Genomic DNA, 23,098 nt, shown 5'->3' on the forward strand with positions numbered 1-23,098 from the left:
AGGCATTGGTCTCTCGGTTAATTCTGTAATGAGCGGGTGCTGAGGAGGCTTTGTCCAGAGGATCACATTGGCCAATCATGGCTACAAGTGTGAATGAAGTGCTCCAATTGGGCTCTTCTTTTTATGTCCGATTTGGCATTACTGCTGACGTACACAGTAGATAACCACTCGTATCTGTTACCACTGGACTCTGACATCATCACAGCTGGTTATTCCAGCACAACTTTTTTTTTTTTTTTGGTTTGGTTTGGTTTTTCGAGACAGGGTTTCTCTGTGTAGCCCTGGCTGTCCTGGAACTCACTCTGTAGACCAGGCTAGCCTCGAACTCTGGAACTCAGAAATCCGCCTGCCTCTGCCTCCCAAGTGCTAGGATTAAAGGCGTGTACCACCACTGCCCGGCATGACCACATTTGTTAATGCAACAAAAAATGAAAGAATTCCTCACTTAGTACAATATGATGGTTATGAGATAATATTGCTATTTTTGAGAAATGCTGGGGAGATGCCTTACTCATTAAATCACAAGCATGTGAACCGAATTCCCATCCTTACCAGCATTTAAAAACCAGGCACAGTAGGGTGCTCCTGTAACTCCAGGGCTGGGGAGGCACAGGCAAGCAGATTCCTGGAGTGCATCGCCCAGCCAGCCTAACCAAAATCAATGAGCTCCAGGTTTGGTGAAAGACCATTTCGGCCGGGCGGTGATGGTGCATGCCTTTAATCCCAGCACTTGGGAGGCAGAGACAGGTGGATTTCTGAGTTTGAGGCCAGCTTGAGGTCATTTACACGGTCATTGACAGCCAGGGCTACACAGAGAAACCCTGTTTCAAAAAACCAAAAAAAAAAAAAAAAAAAAAAAGAAAGAAAAGAAAAAAGAAAGACCATCTCAGAGATAAACTGGAGGAAAGCTATTGAGAAAGATACCTGATGTTGACCTCTGACCTCTATATCGTATATGCTCACATGCTTATGAAAATATTTTTTTTCCTACTGTTATCCCCCTTGCTAACGCAGAGACAGTGGGATTCCATCATCTGGAGCTCTTCTGAAATGCAAACACAAATTGAAAAGCAAGTGTGCAGGTATCCTAGGAGCGGGTGAGAATGTGTGCTTCATTTGCGTACCAATTCTGGTAGCTTCGGTCTGAGTGACCTTGTGCAAGTTATTAAAATATGCGGCTGCTTCTCTGTGACTCAGAGATAATAATAGTGTCCGCCTTATGGGTCATTGTGGTGGATATCAGATGAATGAATATACAATGCATTTTAAATGGAGATTAGTATACCATCAGTGCAATATGCCTCCACAACTATCATTCAGAAGAAAAGGTCCCCACCCAAAAGACTCACCACGAACTTCTATTATTTTCCTTGTTTATTTTTGTTTAGTTTGGGTTTTGTGGTACAGGGGCTCAAATCCAGGGCTTCCTTCATTTTAAACAAGTGTTCTAACACTGAGCTATATCCCCTACCCATTTATTGGTTTCTTTCCTGTCAATAAAACAATGTTGCATTCAGGTTAGTCAGTATAAGATGATTTCCAGATATGGATATGAAGCAAAACTGGATGAAACCATTGAAATGAAAGCTAGTCTCCATATGCAGATAAATGATGAAATACAATACTTTGGTGTAAAGCCGCATGTAGTTTAGGCTGCCCTCAAACCATCTATGCAGCTGAGTTATGTTATGCCTTGATTTATTTAAGTGTGTGTGTGTGTATGCAAGAACACCTGTGGAGGTGAGAGGACAAGTTTCAGCGCACGCATACATTACACACACACACACACACACACACACACACACACACTCATTTGCTTGAGGCAGGGTCTCTCTTCTGTTTCTCCTTCTCAGAGTGCTCCGGGCTAACTGGTGCTTCCGGGTGATTCGTCTGTCTTCACTTGTCGTACGAGTAGTGGAATTGCAGGTATGGCCACCGAATCCACCTTTCTACATGGGTGCTGCAGATTGAACTCGGGTCACTAGGCTTGTACGGCAAGCACTTACCCGCTGGGCCATCTTCCCAGCTCCTGCCTTAAATTCTCCATCTCTTTGTCTCTACATCTCTGTGCTGGGAATGCAGGCCCGAGCCCCCAAGTCCAGCTTTAGATATAATTTTAGTGTTAAATAAAGCAATTCATTTCTCTGGTAGTCTTCTATGTCACTGTCTTATAGCACCATGACAGCAGCTGGGGAAGAGGGTGGACAAATCCAGAGAGGGGGCTTTAGGGGTGATAATAGCTCATCAGGGAAAGATGCTTGCTGCCGAGCCTGAGGACCCAGGACAATCCCAGCGACCCACATGGTAGAAGAGAAAAAAAAATCAATTCTGGCAACCCTCCCCTTCATCACATAAATAAATTAGTTTTAAAAGCCAGGAACTGGAAACTCATGGTACCCGGGAGCACAAGGAGAAAAGAAAAGGCTCCTGTCTCCCGGTGCGCTTCTCCTCTGGGTCCTATAGTGAGCATGCGCACCCAAGATCTGGGGAGTCATCAGGAAGTAAGCTAGGAGGTTGGAGGGAATTGTTTCCACTCCAAATGGGGCTTGGAAGACTCAGTGTAGGAAGTTTTGAGTGCCACTTAATGAACTTCTCAGACTGTAGGGACAGTTGCCTTGGTGAGCTCTTTCCTTCAACAAGTAAGTAAAAAAATAAAAATAAAATAAAATAAAAAGACTTTAATACTGCATTGGTGTGCAGATTAATAGTAAGAATATACCTAAATCGTGTGTTTAGGGATTTGGAGGGGGGAGGTATGGTGTTTTGTTTTGTTTTCTCACTTTCAATGAAACGGTGAAAGTGCTGTGGAGCTTCGGTGTTACTCCTAGGGTGCATGGTGGGCAACTCAGCTGAAAAGGAGAGTAGGCTGAGCTTTGTTTCTCAAGCCAGGGCGGTGGTGACTCATTCGAATACACTCAGGTTGACACCGAGGATTCCCTGAATTCAAGATCAGCCTGGGCTACATAGTGCATTTGACCTTGGCGTTGGTTAACAAGAAGTTGTTTTTCTTTTATTTCTGTTTTTGGAAAAAGAAAAAACAGAAATAAAAGAAGAAGAGAGGAAGAAGGAAAGGGAGAATGAGAGAGAACGAAAGACAGTGAATTCTAGATTGGATCCTGAGACACACGGCTGATTTCAAGTTTGGAGTATACAATGATTAAGACAAGATCTGAAGAAATGCCCAGAGAAGATAGAATGGTGTATCAATAGAGCGCCCCCTACAGGCAGCAGGCATCCAGGCCAGTTTGCAATAGTCAAGAAAGCCATGGGAGGACCTCCTTATCTTGACCCCTTCTCGCCCCAATTCCCTCAATAAAATACAGGACAAAGTAGTAAACACACACAGCACACACTTGTGCACACCTACCTGCACACACAATTAAATCCTGCTGTTGAGACTTCTGTCAGATGCGACTGGCACAAGACTGGGTGGCTCTGACTCAGCAGAAGACAAAACCAACAATTAAAAGTACATCCCAGGCATTTTGCAAGTACAATAGTCTAACTGGGGCATGTAGCGCTTGCCTGTAATCCCAGAACTCTGGGAAGGAAGACTGGGAGATGTAGGTCATCCTAGGCTACATAGTAACATGTTTTCTTAATAATAATAATAATAATAGCATTTGACTCCACACACTCTGAGCACAAACCTGCTACTTCTTTTAGTCAAACTAAAACTTAGGGTTTCTTTCCGCTGCAGAGTTTGGGGCCCAGATGTAACAGAAGGATGAAAATGGTGTTTAAGGTGATGGTGCTATGTTCAATCCTCACACCCCTGTTGACTTCTTTTTTAAAACAGGATCTCAGTATATGGCTTTGGTTGACCTTGAACTCACAGAGAGCCTCCTACCTCTGCCTCCCAAGTGCTGGTATTAAAGGCGTGGGCCACAACACTGGGCTTATTACTTCTATTTTGATTGTTTCCAGTTAAGAATTGGCCAAACTTCAGCTTTGTTAGTTGCTTGATGTACAGCAGCTAAGTCACGAAGCAAAGTCCGGTGGTTTGGGAGCACCCTGCTCAGGACCAACAGAGGAAACACACAGAGAGCATGCAAGAGGAATCCCTGAGCCTCACTTCGCCCCTAGTTGAACGGTTGCCCCAAATCCCAGTACTCAGGATCTCTGTGCTCCGAATTCATGAAGGGGATATGCAGAAAAGCATGCAAGGGACAGATTACTGAGCCACACTTCACCCCTCACTGAACAGTGGTCCCCAATCCCAACGCTCAGTAGCCCGAGCATATGGAAACTGCGATTTTGGTTTTGGTGCCATCTCTAGACTGAGTGCAGATTGCCGGTTGCCGGGGCTGGGGAACTGAAAAACAGAAAGTGCTCCTGTCATAATTAAGGCCTAGAGAACTGACAGGTGAGCATCCGACAATGAGAAGGGTGACTCATGTGCACAAATTTTTCTTCTTTTTTTTTTTCTTTTTGGTTTTTCGAGACAGGGTTTCTCCATATAGCCCAGGCTGTCCTGGAACTCACTCTGTAGACCAGGCTGGTCTCGAACTCAGAAATCCGCCTGCCTCTGCCTCCCAAGTGCTGGGATTAAAGGCGTGCGCCACCACCGCCCGGCGCACAAATACTTCTTGCTGGGAGTCTTTCCATTTGCAGGCCCTGGAGAAGGACGAGCGAGGAACACAGATCAGTTCAGGATCTATCTCTTCGCAGCTCCAGTCTCAATAGCTCAGAGAGGGGGCGCTCTCGGTGTCCCCGCCGCCCCGCGCGTTCCCGCCGCCCCGCGCGTTCCCGCCGCCCCGCGCGTTCCCGCCGCCCCGCGCGTTCCCGCCGCCCCGCGCGTTCCCGCCGCCCCGCGCGTCCGCTCCGCTGTGCTCCCGCTTTCCCGCGACCCCTGAGCTCCTGCAGCTCGCTTGCCTGTCCCTTGCCGGTGTCGCCGCCATGGCGACCTGCTTTCTGCGGCGGAGCTTCTGGGCCGCGCGTCCGGCGCTGCCGCCTCCGGGCCGACTCGGTGCGGAGCTCGCGGGAGCCCAACGGCGGAGCTACGCCAGCGGCCTTGCTGGCCTCCACGGCGACCTATTCCGCGGGGACAGCTTCGTGGGCGGCCGCTGGCTCCCAGCCCCCGCCACCTTCCCGGTGTACGACCCGGCCAGCGGCGCCAAGCTGGGCACCGTGGCCGACTGCGGGGTACCCGAGACCCGCGCTGCTGTGCGCGCCGCCTACGATGCCTTCCGCAGCTGGAAAGGGGTCTCGGTCAAGGTGAGAGCGTCAGGTTCAGGATCCCGGCCTAGGGGGAGGCAGAGATCCACAAAGTGAAACTAACCTGTGACACCTGCATCCCGGTTCCTCGGAGTACAGGGTACCGAAAGCCAGAGCAAACAACAAAAAGAGATAAACAAGTTTGGAGCATGGGGCCCAGCACGGTAACAAATCCCCCTACTTTCAAGTATCGACAGGGGTGCACAATAAAAGTGAGCTGAATAATGTCAGCCAGCCTGTTTGAGTGTGTGTGTGTGTGTGTGTGTGTGTGTGTGTGTGTGTGTGTGTGCGCGCGCGCGTGTATATAGAAAAAGGAAGGGAGAGAGTCCTATATGTGAAAGCTGTATGTAGGGACTATATATCTGTACATGTAGGTTGTATTCTGGGGCTGTATGGGTAGGAGTTGTGCCAAGGACACTGAGAAAGGACATGTAGCTTTGTTCAGAGGAGGGAAAAGTCTAGGGACATTCTCTGATTTTAGGTCTGAATGGGTAAGGGCTACCACTTACTAACAGAGATGGCTGGATCAAGGAGGATAGGTGGTAAGGATAGAAAATTATTTTAGAAAAATTCTTCCTCCTTTATTTATGATTTGTAACCCTGCAGCCAACCCCGTGAAATCATAGTTTCTTTATCCTTCATATCCTCTCAGAAGATAGCTGCTGCCTCGTGATGGGGGTACAAGCACCAGAGCCTTAACATCGATCCACCCTGTGTGTAGTTACTGGAGATGCCACGTATTTCTGGAGGTGCTAGGAATACAGAGTCAAGAAAAAAAGATTAGGGGAGGCTGGAGAATGGTTGGGCCTTTAAGATATACTTGCTGGCCGGGCAGTGGTGGCGCACGCCTTTAATCCCAGCACTTGGGAGGCAGAGGCAGGCGGGCCAGCCTGGTCTACAGAGTGAATTCCAGGACAGCCAGGGCTACATAGAGAAACCCTGTCTCAAAAAAAAAAAAAAAAAAGATATATTTGCTGGTCTTGCAGAGCTTCTGGGTTCAGTTCTCAGCTCTCTCGTGGCAACTCTCAACAGCCTATAACTCCAATTCCAGGGGACTGCTGAAGAGACACATACAGACATGCAAGCAAATGCTTCATATGCATAAAATAACAATAAATGAATCTTAAGAAAAATCCAGCTCCTTATAGAGCTCACCTGATGTTTTGGAAATCCAAACTGAAAGCAGTAAACAGCAAGAAAGTGTGCTGGAGCTGATGAACAATGTGGGGGATAAATGACAGATGCAGGCCCAGAGGTCAGAGGTTAGAGGTGAGAGGAAAGGGCACGGTGGCCATTGGGGCGGCTTAAAGTGGTAGAATTGTGTCTTCCTGCAATTCCCAAGGTCAGAAGTCAGAGGCTGTGCTGGCTAAATTCTATGTGAACTTGACATAAGCTAAAGTCATCAGAGAGGAGGGAACCTCCATAAGATTGAACTATAGGGAAGCCTACAAAACATTTTCTTAATTAGTGATCCGTGGAGGAGGACCCAGCCCACTGTGGGTGGCACCATCCCTTGTCTAGTGGTCCTGGGTTCTATAAGAAAGCAGGCTGAGCAAGCCATTGGTAAGCAGCACCCTCATGGCCTCTGCATCAGCTCCTGCTTCAAGGTTTCTGCCCTGCTTGAGGTCCTGTCCTGGCTTCCTTCCACGATAAACAGTGTTGTCGAAGTGTAAGCCAAATAAATGCTTTCCTCACCAACTTTCTTTTTGGCCATGGTGTTTTGTTGCAGCAATGGAAACCCTAAGACAGAGATTAAGATGGTGGCAGGACTGGTTCCTTCTGAGGCCTCTCTCCTGAGCTTGTAGACATTATTCTTTTTCTCCAAATGGTCCATGTTGTTCTGTCACCATCGACTTCCTCTGGGGCCACTTGTTGACTGAAGGCCTAGCTGCATTTAATCACCTCTTTAAAGACTTTATCTCATTCTGAGGCACAGATGAGGTTGGGTCAAGACGTCAACCCCTCCCTCTAGCAAAGGACACATTTTCTCCTATAACATCAGGGTCGGCCTTTCTGAGGGTATAAGGTATAAGGACGAAGAGAGGTAAGGGGAGATCCTGAGCAACTCAGGAACATGGCTACTCAGCTTCCAGGATGGAAAGGAGGCCCTTGTGGCCCAGGGTGGACCAAGAACTAGGAAGATATGCAGGGAGCTGTTGTAGAGGGTGGGAAGGAAGAGGCTGGTCCATTCAGGACCTGTGGACCATCCAAGGACTTCACAGTATACTTTGACTGAGGCAGTAATGGGGATTCTGTAAGAGGCTGTCAGAGGGCTGTGGCCGAAGAACAGGCCTGTGCTTGGTTTTGTTATTGTTGTTTCTTTGTTTTTGTTAATGAGGAAATTCTTGAGGCATGCTAACTTTATAAAGAAAATAATTTTGTTTTTCCTATGGATTTAGCTGGTAGGAATCCACGTTCGATAATAGCCTGTACTGTTTGGAGGTCTATGGGACCTCAGTGGGTAACAACTCCAAAAGATGTTATCCATTGCTGGCACTGGGTTCTTTTTTTTGTTAGCCTGTGGTGCTTAGTAAGGCATTGCTAGCTTGCTAGAGAGTAACTTATTTTAATTCTCTCTATCTATGGAAGCTTTTATAGTAGAAGGTAGGTTTCCATATGACTTTTAAAAAAGGGGGGGATCTTTAGTGTTACTAAAGGCTATTGCCAGTGCCATTGGTTACCTCCCAGAACCTGATGGTAAGACCCTACTGATGAAAATACCAAATATTTGAGTGATGGGACAAAGAGGCATCAAGCTGGTACTGATCTAGAAGTTTCACTTCTATAGCTGTCATAGTGCTGGACTGTGCTGGGTATGTGTGCTGGCTGGATTGTTTCGTCTCACAAATAGAGTCACCTGAAAAGAAGGAATCTTAATAAAATAATTGGCCTATAGGAAGAGCTGTAGGAGATGATCTTGATGGATATGAGATGGTCCAGCCCATTGTGGGTGGTGCCACCCCTGAGCAGGTAGTCTGAGCAAGCCATGAGAAGCAAGCTAGTCAGCAGCACTCCTCTATGGCCTCTGCATCAGTTCCTGCCTCCAGGTTCCTGCCTCCAGTTCTTGTCTTAATTTCCATTGATGACCGACTGTGATGCAGAAATGTAGGATAAAAGAAAATACTTTTCTTCCCCAAGTAGCTTTTGGTCATGGTATTTTAGCACAGCAATAGAAACCCTAAGATAGAAATTAGTACAGAGCTGGAAAGATGGCTCAGCAGTTAAGAGCTGGCTGATATTCCATAGGACCCATGTTCAATTCCTAACACCCACATAGCAGCTCACAACTGTCTAACTTCTGTTCCAGGGACACCCTCACCCAGACATACATGTAGGCAAAACACCAATGTATATAGACATACAAATAAATAAATTATTAAAAACAACAAGCACACATCGATAAGAAAATACAGCTTGAAAGAAAGGAGGAAAGGAAGGAAGGAAGGAAGGAAGGAAGGAAGGAAGAAAGGAAGGAAGGAAGGAAGGAAGGAAGGAAGGAAGAAAGAAAAAGAAATTTGTACCAGATACAGGCATTTCTGTGACAGGGTTGCCTGTGTTTTGGGAGGCCTGTGGTATCATTTGAACTCTGGACAGGAAAAGCTATTGAGTGCCCAAGAGCTCAGTGGGCTGTTCCGTAGGAGGTTGGGAGCTAATGTTAAGAGCAATGCAGATGCCTGGCTTGTGAAATTTCGGGGGAAAGTTTAAAAGTCCCTTAAAGACGCTACCAAAGCCATTCTTGTGGTATTTTGAATTAAGAGCTCATGAAGTGAAACTTTTGCTTTGCTGAGACAAGCAATGCTGGTTATCTGGAGCTAAGAAATTAGTGGTGATTAAAAAGAGACCAGCAACATTGAGAAGAAATCTTCTGGGGGTATTTCCACAGAAGCTGTGGTCCAGAATGGTGCGAGACTTTATCTTATGCTGGAAGCTAACTTTGGTAGTGTAGGAGTTACCCCGGTTTTGAAGGCATGAAGGGGTCATGGAGAGCAGCTGAGGCTTGACACTATGTACCAGGGCTAAAGAACCCAGGAGAGGCCATTGGTGAAGGTGCACCTCAGAAGTCCCAGGATTGAAGGGGTCACAAAGAGGGTGCAGCTTGGCACCATGTGTCAGGGTCAGAGTTCCTGAAGAGAGCGTAGTAGGAGAGGCCGTTGGTGAAGGTGCAGCCCATTTGCAGCAGGAGACCCCAGCATTTGGGAGATCACTTGGAGTATGATAGTGGGATGGTCACCAAGGGCAGCAGCAGCTGTGGAGCAGAGCTAGCCTGGGCCTGTGAGATTGCTGTGTGAGCTGTGGGTGGCAGAGATGGAGAAGAGCCGCTGCCAAGCCTGAGATCATGTGCCCCAGAAGCCTGATAATTTCGTCACACTGTTGAACTTTGGTTTTGCTCTAATCTGATTGTAACTGTGCCTGGTTCGTCTCTCTTGGAATAAAAAAGTGTTTAACTTATTTGAGGTTTTATAAGAGCTTACAGCCGGGTGGTGGTGGCACATGCCTTTAATCCCAGCACTTGGGAGGCAGAGGCAGGTGGATTTCTGAGTTAGAGACCAGTCTGGTCTACAGAGTGAGTTCCAGGACAGCCAGGGCTATACGGAGAAACCCTGTCTCGAAAAACCAAAAAAAGAAAGAAAGAAAGAAAGGAAGGAAGGAAGGAAGGAAGGAAGGAAGAAAGGAAGGAAGAAAGGAAGAAAGAAGGAAAGAAAGAAGTTACAATTAAGAGTTTGGAAATTTAGGAATATTTTAGAAATTTAAAAAGATTTTGGATATTTAGAAGGGCTTTGGATATCTCAGAGATGTTGAATATTTTAAAGAGAGTTTCAGTGTTTTAGAGAGACTTGAAACGTTTTAAACTGAACTTTTGAAGTGTGGAATTTATAAAGACTGTGGAACTTCTAAAAGTAGGAATGTTTTACATTGTGAGGTTCATGTTAACATGATATTCAGAGAACATCAAGAAAGGAAAGGTTGGGCTGGTGAGATGACTCAGTGGTTAAGAGCACTGACTGCTCTTCTAGAGGTCATGAGTTCAAATCCCAGCAACCACATGGTGGCTCACAACCATCTGCAATGAGATCTGATGCCCTCATATGGGTGTCTGAAGATAGCTACAGTGTACTTACATATAAATAAATAAATAAATCTTTAAAAAAAAAAAAAGAAAGAAAGGAAAGGTTGTGGCTAAAGTGGTATGTTTGTATGTGAAGTTGACAAGGAGTAAATTGGTCTGGCTAGTTTTATGTCAGCTTGACACAAGGTGGGTCATCTGGGAAGAAGGAATCATAATCCAAAAGTGCCTCCATAAAATTGGCCTGTGGTGCATGTTTTGATTGATGATTGACGTGGGAGGGCCCAGGTGACTGTACTCGGGACTGCCCTAGGCAGGTGTTCCTAGAGTATATAAGAGAGCAGGCTTAGCAGCCCACAAGGAGCGAGCCAGTTAGCAGCCCTCCTCCATGACCTCTGCATCAGTTCCTACATCCAGGTTTCTACCTCCCATTCACATCGTAACTTCCTTTGAAGATGGACTGTAAGATGAAGTAAACCCTCGGTCATACTGTTTAAGCATAGTTACGCATGCCGGTGCACTCAGCTGTGAGCATGATGGGCAGGGAGTAGGTCAGACCTAATCCCTGGACACTCTAGCGTCATTGTACAGACTCACCAAGATCAAGGGCACCACACAGTGATGTCACAGTGCAGGCGTGCAGGGAACTTTTCTAGACCTGTTGGTAGTTCGGCAACCAAATACCTGGTGTTGGGGCTCCTCTGAAATTGGCAACATCATTCTGTCATGCAGTCATAGCCTCCACCCTAATGCAGGAACGTGTTTCAGCTCCAAGATGACAAGAGCCTGGGGCTTCTTAGAGAAGCTTCCTTCTTGAAGGTGTCCCTGGATGCCGGAATATTACTGAGATGTTCCATAGATTCCCTGAAGGAAACAGTGGGTCACAAAGGCAGAGAATGAAACTCACCCTCCTTTTTCCTCTGAGTCTGTACTGCCTGTATCTCTCCCTGAGTGTACACTCCCTTCCCTTCCCTAACCCGTTCACTTCCCACCACCCCACAGTCTATGTGTTCTTGAGGGTCCAGCTCATGTGTAACTTCAGTCACTCGGCCTCCCACTATTCTTTCTCTGAAGCAGCAGAACTGGTCCATACACCTCGTCATCTTCCCTTTCATGTGCCTATGACCTTTTCTCACCTTGCAAACTAGAGGATGCATGTTAGTTAGACAAATATCTGACAGAAGCAACTCACGGGAGGAAGAATCGAATCTGACTCACAAGGGGGATTTGGGTTATTATGTGGGAAAGGTGACACTGCTCCATGGCGACCGTACCACATGGTGGATCTCTACGTGCGACTGACTAGGCCAGGAAACAGAGAACAGAACCAGAACTGGCCTAGGCAGTCAGCTGAGATTATTATTTACTTTCATAAATCATGTATACTGGCAATGTTTAGGTTTATCCAAAAATTCCCAGGCATCAAAAACATTGTCAGGTAAACCACCACATTTGATAACCTGGCAAGAGAAAGAATATTATGTAAGGTTTATATATTTACTCCCCACCCCCAATTTAAAAGCTGTTTGATATAGTCACCTATAGGTGCAACTTTTTTTTTTTTTTCAAGACAAGGTTTCTCTGTGTAATCCTGGCTAAACTGGAACTCACTGTGTAGACTAGTCTGGCCTTGAACTCAGACAGTTCAGCCTGCCTCTGCTTCCCAAGCGCTGGGATTAAAGGCATGGGCCACCACTCATAGCTTGAGTTTGCAAGGTTTGTTCCTCCTAGAAATTCTAGGGGATAATTTGTTCTCCTGTCTTTTCCAGGTGCCTTGCCCCATGGGCTTGTGTCCCTCTGACACTTGGTTTTCTGGAGAGAAAGAGGGGAAGGGAATGGTGGGGGAGGGAAGCAGAGAAAGAGCGAGAGAGGAGCAAGAGAGCACGGAGTGGGCAAGCAGCCCCTTTTACAGTGAGTCAAGCATTCCTGGCTGCTGCCAGGTACCTGTGGAGTGGCGTTTAAACAGAATGCTAACACACAGACCCTACATCCAGCCACATCTTGTTTTTAGAATAACACCATTAATATTAGATTAGGATGAACCTTAATGACCTCATTTTATTTTGCTGCTTCTATGAAACCCTGCCCCAGATAAGGTAGCATTCCGAGAGCCTAGAGGTTACCTGTTTAAAGTAGACACAGTTTACTCCATTCTCTGTCATGCCAAGGGCTTTGCATATGAGGAGTATTCATGACTTCCACTGGCTTACATAAATCCAACCCGGGTATTGCATTTTCTACATAAAGGCAGAATGTTACTTTTTAAAAGAAGTTTATTTTTAATTATATGTAGTATGTCTGTGTGTATGTGCTTGTTTGCATGTGTGTGTGTGCATCTGTACGTGTGTGTGTGTGTGTGTGTGTGTGTGTGTGTGTGTGTGTGCATATGAGTCCCAGTGCCCACAGAGGCTAGAGGTTTCAGAATTACAAGCAGTTGTGAAGCTACTTGGCATGGTAGTAGCTGGGAACCAAACTTGGGTCCTTTTCAAGAACAATATTTGCTTTTAATTGTTGGACTATTAATCCAGCCCAGACTCTTACATTTTATTTCTATAGTTCTGTTATGTTATGTCCTCTCACTGTTTCTCTGAGTAAATGTGGTACCCATTCCCAGCACATAGCAGGCCATTGTCACTTTCGCCCTCAGACAGGATCATATGTAGCCCAGGCTGGCATCAATCTTGGTATATAGTCAGTGATGCCCTTGAATTTCTGATCCTTCTGCCTACAGGTGCTGGGATTAGCCGTGTTCTGCGATGCCCAGATTAATGCTGAGTTAAAGCTGGGACCCAGGGCTTCATGTATGCTTTATCGACTGAACCATATCCCCAGGCCCGCTGACAGATTCATATTCACTTCTCTCAGCAAAATTTTTGAGCTGTGAAAAGATGCAGCTTGTTAGAAAAGGAACATTCTCCAGAGGCAACAGTGCTGTGTGTACCCACCAGCTATCTGTTCACATTTTTTAGAATTATAAAAGTAAAGACCTCTGAGTGGGTGACAATGTCTGAATGACATGCTAGGTGTGTTTATTGCATTGCATGGCTATTCTAGTCAGGCAGATGAGAGTAAGTCTATTCTTATTGAAGTAGGGATGTGGCTTATTTGGCAGAGCTTGCCATGTATGTATGAATCCCTGGGTTCAATTCCCAGCTCCCCACAAACTGGGCTTGTGGCACACAGCAATATTTCCAGCACAAGATGATCAAAAGTTCAGGGATATATCTACCACTGAATTGATACAGGCTTGCCTCAAACTTCTGGGCTAAGGCAATCCTCCTGCCTCAGCTTCCTCCTTGGCTTCATGGTGACTTCTTCATAGATATGTGTCATTATACCCTGCGCCAATTCATCTGCTTCCCTCAGTATCTGTCTCTGCCAGGTGCTGCTCTTCTGGGGAAAGTACCCATAGGCCAACCCAAAATGTTTACTAGCTACTGGGGCATCCTCCAGCCAGGTGAAGTTGACCCTTGAGGTGAACTATTCTTCTTCCAAGTGTGAGACTGGACATATAAATGTAGCTGGTGCTTAGGAGGGAAAGGGTGCCGACCCATCTTCCCTGCACTTCCCAGTTCGTTGCTTCCCTGCGTCATTTCTTTTCCAGGAGAGGAGCTCATTACTCCGGAGATGGTACGACTTAATGATGCAAAATAAGGACGACCTTGCCGAGATCATAACCGCCGAGAGTGTAAGTTCAAGGTCCCGGCTTGCTGCCAGGAGGAAGGGTCCTGGCGTGCTTAGAGCAGAGCATGGGAACGCACCTGGCTTCCCCCGACTGCTGTCCTGCAGCTTCGCATGTGGTCCTTGGATGATGAGGGACTGAGTCATCATAGCACTCAGAAAACACATCTGCTGAAACAAAATGTCTGTGCTGTAGTATATTTGATGCTGATTTGCAAAAAGTAAAGTTGGGGTGCTCAGCAGTTGAGACCATGCACTACTCTTGCAGAGGACCCAAGCTCAGGTCCTCAAACTCTCATCAGGTAGCTCACAACTACCCATAACTCCAGCTCTGGGGAACCCAGTGCCTCTGACATCTGTGGGCACCTGCACCCATGTGCATGCACAGCCCCACAGAGATGCATAAAATAACAGGAACAAAGATTTGGGCAATAGGTTCGTGTGGAGCTACATGAACACTGATATTTTGTTTGTTTGTTTGTTTTTGTTTTTTGGGGTTTTTTTTGGTTTTTTTGGTTAAACTGAAATTTTTAATTTATTCTAGTTTTTTTTTAAATTATGCTACTATTCTTTTATGTGTGTGTGTGTGTGTATGCATGTATGTATGTATGTACATGTGTAAGTACAATGCCAGTGGAGGTCAGAATAGGGCATTGAACTGAAGTTTCAAATGGTTGTGAGCCACCATAAGGATGCTGGGAATCAAACTCAGGTCCTCTGGAAGAGTAGCTAGTGCTCTTAACCACTGAGACAGCCTTTTTCTTTTTTAAAATATAATATTTCTTATTTGTGGGGAATTTCATACATGTATACAATGTGTTTTTATTCTACCAGCCTCCTCCCCTGAGTCCAATTCCCCTTGGACCCCTTCATCCTGTCCCCTCCTAACTCCGTGCCCTCTTCATTTTAATGACCTTAGTCCAGCTAGTGCTAATCACGGTGTGAGGCCACACACTACGGCATGGACAACCTGCAATGGCCACCCCTTCATATAAAAGTTACTCCCCTCCCCCACAGCCCTCGATTGCTTATGTCTCCTCAGCTAGCCATGGGGCTAGTGTTCCCTGGTGCTGGAACTTTGACTGGTTTGCTCTTGTGCAGTTAACTTCAGCCCCAGTGACTTTCTTCTATGAGCCTGTTTTTGTTTTCTCATTATTTTTAAATTTGTGAACTGCACCATTAGTTCATTCACAGAGTAAGAGATTTCGCACTGTGACTTAGTATTTGGGAAGCCTTAGACTATGCAGCTGTGACCACGTGCTGGTGGCTCATCTTACCTCCATCATTCCAATCCCTAAGACTTGCACCAAAGTTAGTCGTTTTTCAGCAACCTCTGTGCTTTGCAGAAGGAAGCTTTCTCTCTTCTTCTTGCAACTTTGAATAACTTAGAGACACAGGCTGTACTTTTGATGAGCATTACCTTTTCTTATTTGATTTAGGGAAAGCCTCTGAAAGAGGCCCAGGGAGAAGTTCTGTATTCAGCCCTTTTCCTGGAGTGGTTCTCAGAGGAAGCTCGCCGCATTTATGGAGACATCATCCATACCTCTGCCAAAGACAAGCGAGGGCTAGTCCTCAAGCAGCCTGTTGGTGTGGCGGCCATCATCACACCGGTATGTAGCAAGGCCAGCACAGTCCCCAGGGTGGGAGTGGAAGGCAATCTCTTTTTCCTGGTGAACAGGTGTGTCCATCCTGTCAGCTTTGTCACCTGTCCTTGGTTTCCTGATTCCTTTCCTGGATGTAGAGTTGTGTTTCCACAGTCTTGTGACAGGGTAAAGTGTAGGGACATACATGGAACCACATGTTTTCTGATGCCTTCAAAAACAGGGTGACCTGCAGAGACTTTTCTGAGCAGACATGAAAACTCCATCCTGGTATCACCTAGCTCCTCTGAAAACACCTTTGAAATTTTGTCATTTTTAATAGACTTCAAAGGGAACATTTACTTTTTTTTTCAATTGTACCATTATTAAAGAATTATGTTTACTTTGTGATTATCATCAATAACAGAACATTTGTGCCTTTGAGGGTATGCACAGGGCCAGGTTCTGGAGGTCCAAGGGTGACAAATTAAGATGCTGTCTTGCCTAGATGGGTTTGCAGTACACTGGTGGGCTCTACTCCTCTCACCAGCCCTTCCTGGAGGAGCTTGGTGCCAACTTTTCTCCAGGGTCTGCCAGCTGTTTTCAAGACTGTTGGCCTTTCCTGTTCAGCACAGTTATAGATAGAGTCCTCTTTGCTACCTAAACTGATGAAGCTTGCCCTGAAGCTCACTATTGTCGGTCATGTGATCTTGGGCAAGTTATTCACCTGTGATGTTATTTACCTGTTATTTACACCAAATATGTAAGTGGGAATAATTACAAGGAGCTCATTGGGATATCATACGGAAAGTAAGTAAAGCAGCCATTTTCAGAGTCACATCACCTATTTTACTTAAGAGTCTCAGACCAAATATTTCTCAGAACATGCGTTTATAAATAAAGTTTTATTAGTACACATGGGGTCCATTTATGAGCCAGTGTTCATGAAGCAACTGCAGTGGTGACAGAGTTGTAACAAAAACTATACATCCTTCAAAATGCGGCTCTCAAAGAACACATTGGTCTAGATAGTTTTGTACTATATCAGATTGTGACCTGCTTCTGTGAACTTTGACCTCCTGAGTCCCTCACACTGGCCAGGGTCAGCTGAGCTCACCTGCATAGGAGCAAACAGGTTTGCCAGTCAGTTGGGCAATGGGATGGTGACTGGCTCTCTGCCCTGCCTTGTCTTGGATCCTGAGGCACTTCCCAGGCTTACATCCTTCCTCTGTTCTTCCAGTGGAATTTTCCCAGTGCCATGATCACCCGGAAAGTGGGGGCCGCCCTGGCAGCTGGCTGCACTGTGGTGGTGAAACCCGCTGAAGACACACCCTATTCTGCCCTGGCCCTGGCTCAGGTGAGTTTCTCCATGCAGAACCAACCAGGTGCCCAAGTAGATACTTCTCAAGGGCAGGAAAAAACATTTTTGGAATTTACCTTCTCTGCGTATGTTACCTTCTGTGCACAGAGCATCTGTTATAGCAGCTAATCTATATCTACATAGATGACAGATAGATAGATAGATAGATAGATAGATAGATAGATAGATAGATAGATAGATGCTTTCTTTAGTAAGAAAAAAAGGAGAGATTTTCCGGTACCTGTTGGTCACATTTTGATACCCTACAGGTAATGTTGATCTATCACCATTTTTCATTGCATTAAAAATGTGGGTGTTTCTCATATTTAGGAGCTTTCTTTGGCATTTTAAAGATGTATTTTTGTTTATATGTATGTTTGTGTTCTATGTATGTGTATGCTATGTTCCTCCAGGACCTGCAGAGGCCAGAAGATGGTGTTAGCTCCCCTGGAGCTGGACTTCCAGGTGGTTGTGAGCCATCTGATGTGGGTGCTCAGGAAAAGCAGCCAGGGCACTGAACGGCTGAGCCATCTCTCCAGCCTCAAGCTTTCTTTTTCACTCTGCCTGATCCTGGCTCAATCTATATGCAGTCAGGTCTTTTTAGTTTTCTACTTAAAACTCTCAGATGGCTTCATGTGTCACTCAGTAAAACACAGTTTGACTGCAGTAGCCTTCAAGGGTCTATATCACCTCCCATACTCCAGCACCCTCTGACTTGTCTCCACTTCAGAGTCCTCGTCTTCCGTTTGAGCCACTCTGGCCCCTGCCACCCCTTATACCCTCTAACCTCACCCTCAACTCAGGTATTGGGCAAACGTTTTCTTCTGGAACACTCTTCTCCAGTCATGCTCACATGACTTGCTTCTTCACATAGTTTTAAACTATTAATTATTGTTATCATGTGTGTACATGCTGAGTGGGATGGACACGTGTCCCACAGCACTCCTATGGAGGTGACAGGATAATTTTGTGGAGTTTGTCCTCTCCTTCCACCTTTATGTGGGTTCAGACTCAGGTCTCCAGACTTCCATAGCAGGCAGTTTCCCCACTGACCACTTACCAGCCCTCTCTGTTTCTTTATGCTCTACGATTATGGAACTAATGAAGGGATCTAGCATGTACCCAGCCTCCCCTAGTGTCAGTGAAGAAGTTATGGGCATGTACCTCGAAGGGAACCCTTTAGGGTAATTATTTAAATCAGTGGCATTCAATCTGGCTTTTCTTAATCGTGTTCCCAACTAGCCTAGGCCTGCAGCCATGAGCAGTGGTGGCTGTAGGTGGTCAGAGACACCAGCCCTGCCACCCATGAGACGCCAGTGTGGGAGATGGCTCTGTCTCCACAAGGCTGGGCATTGCCCAGACCATCCCGCCATCCACACGGGTCCGGTAGGAAAATGAGACTCTAATGCTTAAATATTAATCAAAGGCTTTATATATTTGATAATGCTCAATAACAATATGCCCATACAATTAGAGTTGTTTCCCAATTAGCTAACTTAAATATAAATTGTTACCCAGGACTGCTTTCCATACCCGTGTGGCTCTTCATCCTCCCACATCTCTGCTCTCCCTAGCTCCTCCTCTTCCTTCTCCTCTTCCTCTCCTTACTCCTCCCACCTTAGCTCCTGCTACAGAACCCTATTGACATAGTGGTTATTTTGAGATGCAGAAAATGTCACTTCACAAAGGGCCATTCTGCCTAACTTTTCCTACATGTAACAAGCCAGAAACATACTTTTAGGAGGGATCTCTTCATACACTGGAAAACATTGTGAGTCACCAAAGACTGAAACACAAGACTGTAGCGAGACAGAAAAAATGACTCGGTGAAATAATGGTATTAGCCTTTGTAACCTTCCTGTCCTCACCTGTCTCTCTGTAACATTCATAGGACACGCTGTCCTATTCAGAGACCCATGTGTTCTATCATTCCTTCACACATTTATTGTTCTTTGTCTAAAGAGCATGAGCATCCCAGGCTGTAGTAATTTTTTCAGACTTTAAGGTCTTGCAATAGTCACTGCACACATAACAAATTTACTGTAACTTTTATGCTTTGCTCTTGTCGATCGTCTTCTGTATTCACTGGAATTCTACATCAGCCAAAGAATTCACCTAAGAACTAAGTGTCACCAGCCTAGTGAAACAAGCTTTATATTCCAGCTATTCAGGAGGCTGAGACAAGAGATCTCAAAGTTCAAGGCCCCGCCTAGGCCACTTAGAGTGGCACTATTGTTATTTGAATGGAAAGAGATCCCCACAGGCTTGGGTGTTTGAATGCATAGCCCCAAGCTGATGGAGCTACTTTAGAAGGTTGTGGAACTTTTAGGAAGTAGGGTTTTCTGGAGGAAATGTGTCATGGGATGTGGTCCTCAGGGTTTTCTAGCATGGCCCCACTTCCTGTCTGCTGCTCTTGGTTTCTGTGGACAGTGTTACTCACTCTCTTACGTCTTTGCCTCTCTGCCTTGATGAACTGCAGCTCAGCTTAACCTGTAGCCAAGATAAACCTGCCTTCCTCAAACTGCTTCTTGTTGGGATTTGATCACAATGAGAAAAACAACTAGTAGTGGCCATATCTCAAAACAATATGTAAAACCTAAAGCTGGAGAGATAGCCCAGTGGGAGAGTTCTTGCTTAGAATGCGTGGGGCCCCAGAACCAATTCCTAGGACCACGAAAATAATTACTAATGAGAGTAAGAAAATAGTTCCAGGTCTATTTGTCCAGGGCCACAACCAACATATGCTTGCTCCATTCTCTCCCTCCTGGTCCAGTCTTAGTTCTGTAAGGAGTTGTGGTTTGCACACTACTATTCCTTTGCTGATGTCTTTCTGGTTGTTTTGTTCTTGGGCCTTTTTGTTAGCCAGCTTTCTGTCACTATAATGAAATGCCTGAGTTAATAGCTTATGAAGAGAAAAGGTCTATTTTATTCGTAGGTTTTGGAAACTCCAGCCTATGATCTCTGCACCTCTGTGCCTATGGTAAAGCAGCACATCATGGCAAGAGTAGTGTGGCAAAGCTAACTGTCCACCTCACAGCCAGGAAGTAAAAGAAAGAGGAAACAGTTGGTTTCACAGTGCCCTTTAGAGGAGTCTGAAGTACTGTTCTTGTTGCTGTGACAAATGCCTGGCTTGTTTACAGGGAATGAGGTTCATCGTGGCCTAGAAGTCACATCAGCAGGAATATGGCCAGTTGAATGTCTGCAGTCAAGAGGCAAAACAAAGTGAATGCCAGTTCTCAGCTGCCTTCCTCTGTTTCCTCTTTTTTATTGGGTCTGCGGACTCCAGCCCACAGTTGGCATGTGTCTTCCATGCTAGGCTATCCTGTACATCAGCAATGGAGATTAATCATCACAGAGAGCAGGCCTCTAATGATCTAAAGACAGAGGCTAAGCCACTACATTTGAAGCCTTCACTTGGGAGGCTGAGGCAGAAGGATCCAATATCAGCCTGGCTATCCAGGAAGATCCTGCCAAAAACTAAACAAGCAAGCACAAGGACTCCCACCAGACCCTGACTCCCATCGGTACCTGCCCCTGTCTACTTCCCGTGGTAGCACCCTGACAGAAAGCAGCCAGCACAAAGTGTGGGGAGCTTCCCTGCCCAGAAAGAGTAGTGGTGGAGTGCACAGAGTAGGACTCTGGTGATGGCTTTAAAGTCTGTGGGTCTCCGGACATTCTAGTTCTCTAACTGTACTGAAATGCTGATGATAGCTACTAAAAAATCCTAAAAACTTCTTGCTCTTTCTGAGGGGAAAAGGCTAACAGAGGAGAATTAGGTAATGTGGCCTTTGTTCTATCTCAGCAGGAACTGTGTGGCTGGAAGTTGCAGGAAGAAAAAGGGGCACTATGAAAAGTGATTATAGGGTTTATTACTAAGTTATAAAAAGTTTCCTGTTAACGCTATCTAAGGGGAAAATTGGAAAGATCCTAAGCAGGGAAAGGGAAAAATTCTTGTAAGTGGGGAAAGGGAAAAAAATTTTTACTAAGGAAAAAAATTCTTCTTAGGGGGAAAAAATTCTCCTCTCTCTTTTTGTCCTCAGTACTTACACATCTTTCAGAATACATGATCACATGTTAAAGATTTCATCACAAGTTCACACAAAAAAAGCAAATCATAAATTGAAACAGAAGTTTACAACAGAGAATGTTTACATGCGTATCCATTAGGAATAATTATCTGGCTAAACATCCATCACCTGTCACAGCTCCACAGGTTCACTGAAGATTGAAAATCATAACAAGTTATTAGTGAAGTTTTGTATAGATAAACACAGTCAATATTTTATCTAATTTCCTAGTACCTATAATAAACCATTAGTTCCCTTTTTATGACCCTTGGTTAATTGTTTTACAACCTCTTAGAATGTGCTCTGAGTAGGAGAAAGTCTGGTTACTATCTAAGAGAAATTAACTGGTGACACTTGGGAGGCTGGCAGAGTTCTCATTGCAGTTTTTTTTTTTAATCTTTTTGTTTGTTTGTTTGGTTGGTTGGTTTTTGTTTTGTTTTGTTTTTTGAGACAAGGTTTCTCTGTATAGCCCTGGCTGTCCTGGGACTCACTCTGTAGACCAGGCTGGCCTCGAACTCAGAAATCTGCCTGCCTCTGCCTCCCAAGTGCTGGGATTAGAGGCGTGTGCCACCACTGCCTGGCCCCTCATTGCAGTTTTGACTATCAGAAAAGAACCTAATAGCAGTCCCACTATAAAAGAGCTTAATAATCATTGATATAATTTTAGGAATTCTTATAGGATCATCAAGACTTAAGAAGTCATCTATTTGTTTATATAGCATCACTACAAGACAGTACATCTTTACAGATCTGCAGAGATCTGCTCTGAAGGGGTGGGCTATTACCTAGTGATTGTTATATATGTCTAATAATAACAGGGAAAGCATATTAATAGCAGGAATCTTTTCTAAAATGAATTCTCTTACAGCCTTGCCTAATAAGAGTGAATTCATTGTAGATTATATTATAATCTGAGGCAGACCATCTTAGGAAGATCACCTGCTAGTTACTAGTCTGTCCTATTATGGCTCCTGATGACAAAGGTTTTATGTGTTACTTTTTCTCATGTTCTTGTAGATTAGTTGTCATTTCTGATTTTTTTCTTTATTCTCATTTTTTATTGTATTCTCTCTAATTATTCTGACTGATTCACGTTGTGCCTGTGTTTTTTCAAGGTGGCCTGTCTGTGTCCCAGGTCCCATGAACACCTGTGGGCTTCCCTTGGGTCTATCCAGGACCGTTCTTTGCTCTCCCTCTTCACGCAGGTCTTATCCTACAGGCCTCCACCCACTTGTAGTTTGTGGCTGTGGAGAAACTTGGTCTCTTGGTCTTCTCATAAATAATGTCCTGATGTTTGGATTTACTACCACATTGCTGATTTGATTTGTTTTAATTTTTTCATTAACATACAAAGACATTCGCTTTGTGGTTATTGTTTTTTGTGAGATTAGTGAGATTGAAAATCTTGCTAACTACTCCAGTAATATCAGTACTGGGGAGCTGAGGCAGGAGGATGGTCACCAGTTTGAGGCCAATGAGGGCTACAAATAGAGATCTGGGTCAGAAATACAACATATTCAGGACAGACCTGATCCAGAACCCTGCCATGGGAAGGCCCAGGTCCCCAGGTCAGGTGGCTGGGGTGAGAGGCTGTTTCCCTCCTCCCCAGATCCTCACCTCTGCTAAGATCCTCCTGTCTATGCTTCCCTTTCCTCAACTCTGACCCACAGGAACTAGTGAGCAGCTTTGTGAGTTTTTTCTAAACATCCTTTCTCCACCCTGGAGTCTACAGTAAGTCAAAAAGCTTGAGATTTGCCTCAGAATCTTCTTGAAGAACCCAGGTTTGTTGGTGGACTGAACAGCAGGTGGCGCTAAAACTCTTACCTAAGACACTGTATTTCGTGGAACTCGCGTTGCTACTTAGTTATGGGGTGAATTTATTTAGGGGGTTAGGAGTGTAGCTCAGTCATAGCGTGTGTGCTTAGCTTAGGGTGAGACTGTGGATTTAATCTTTAGCACATATGTGTGTGTAGAGACATATAGACACATAATCAAACATATACATGCCCATATATATGGACCTGAAATAAGGTTTTTTCATTGGTGCTGATATTAATATATTTTTAATTTTCTGTTACATTTCTCTCTCTCTCTCTCTCTCTCTCTCTCTCTCTCTCTCTCTCTCTCT

At 45.2% G+C, this 23,098-nt stretch overlaps 1 protein-coding gene and 1 long non-coding RNA gene across 2 annotated transcripts in view; one reads left to right on the forward strand and one right to left on the reverse strand.

Annotated features, from left to right (window-relative positions):
- Positions 1-1,767: 1,767 nt before the first annotated feature.
- Positions 1,768-4,443, reverse strand: LOC114628377. Its single transcript, XR_003712475.1, has 3 exons — positions 3,851-4,443; positions 3,368-3,435; positions 1,768-1,960 (listed from the first exon to the last, which is right to left on the reverse strand). It is a non-coding gene; the product is annotated as an uncharacterized LOC114628377 (long non-coding RNA).
- Positions 4,444-4,823: 380 nt separating this feature from the next.
- Aldh5a1 (aldehyde dehydrogenase 5 family member A1) overlaps positions 4,824-23,098 on the forward strand; it is a 31,199-nt gene continuing 12,924 nt past the window's right edge. Inside the window, exons 1-4 of the mRNA XM_028776321.1 lie at positions 4,824-5,217; positions 13,887-13,970; positions 15,403-15,573; positions 16,784-16,900. Coding sequence (XP_028632154.1) covers positions 4,900-5,217; positions 13,887-13,970; positions 15,403-15,573; positions 16,784-16,900 — 690 coding nt within the window. The 5' untranslated portion in view covers positions 4,824-4,899. The remainder of the gene's footprint in view (positions 5,218-13,886; positions 13,971-15,402; positions 15,574-16,783; positions 16,901-23,098) is intronic.

The sequence above is a fragment of the Grammomys surdaster genome, unplaced genomic scaffold, assembly GCF_004785775.1.
Source record: "Grammomys surdaster isolate TR1022 unplaced genomic scaffold, NIH_TR_1.0 267, whole genome shotgun sequence".
NCBI lineage: Eukaryota > Metazoa > Chordata > Mammalia > Rodentia > Muridae > Grammomys > Grammomys surdaster.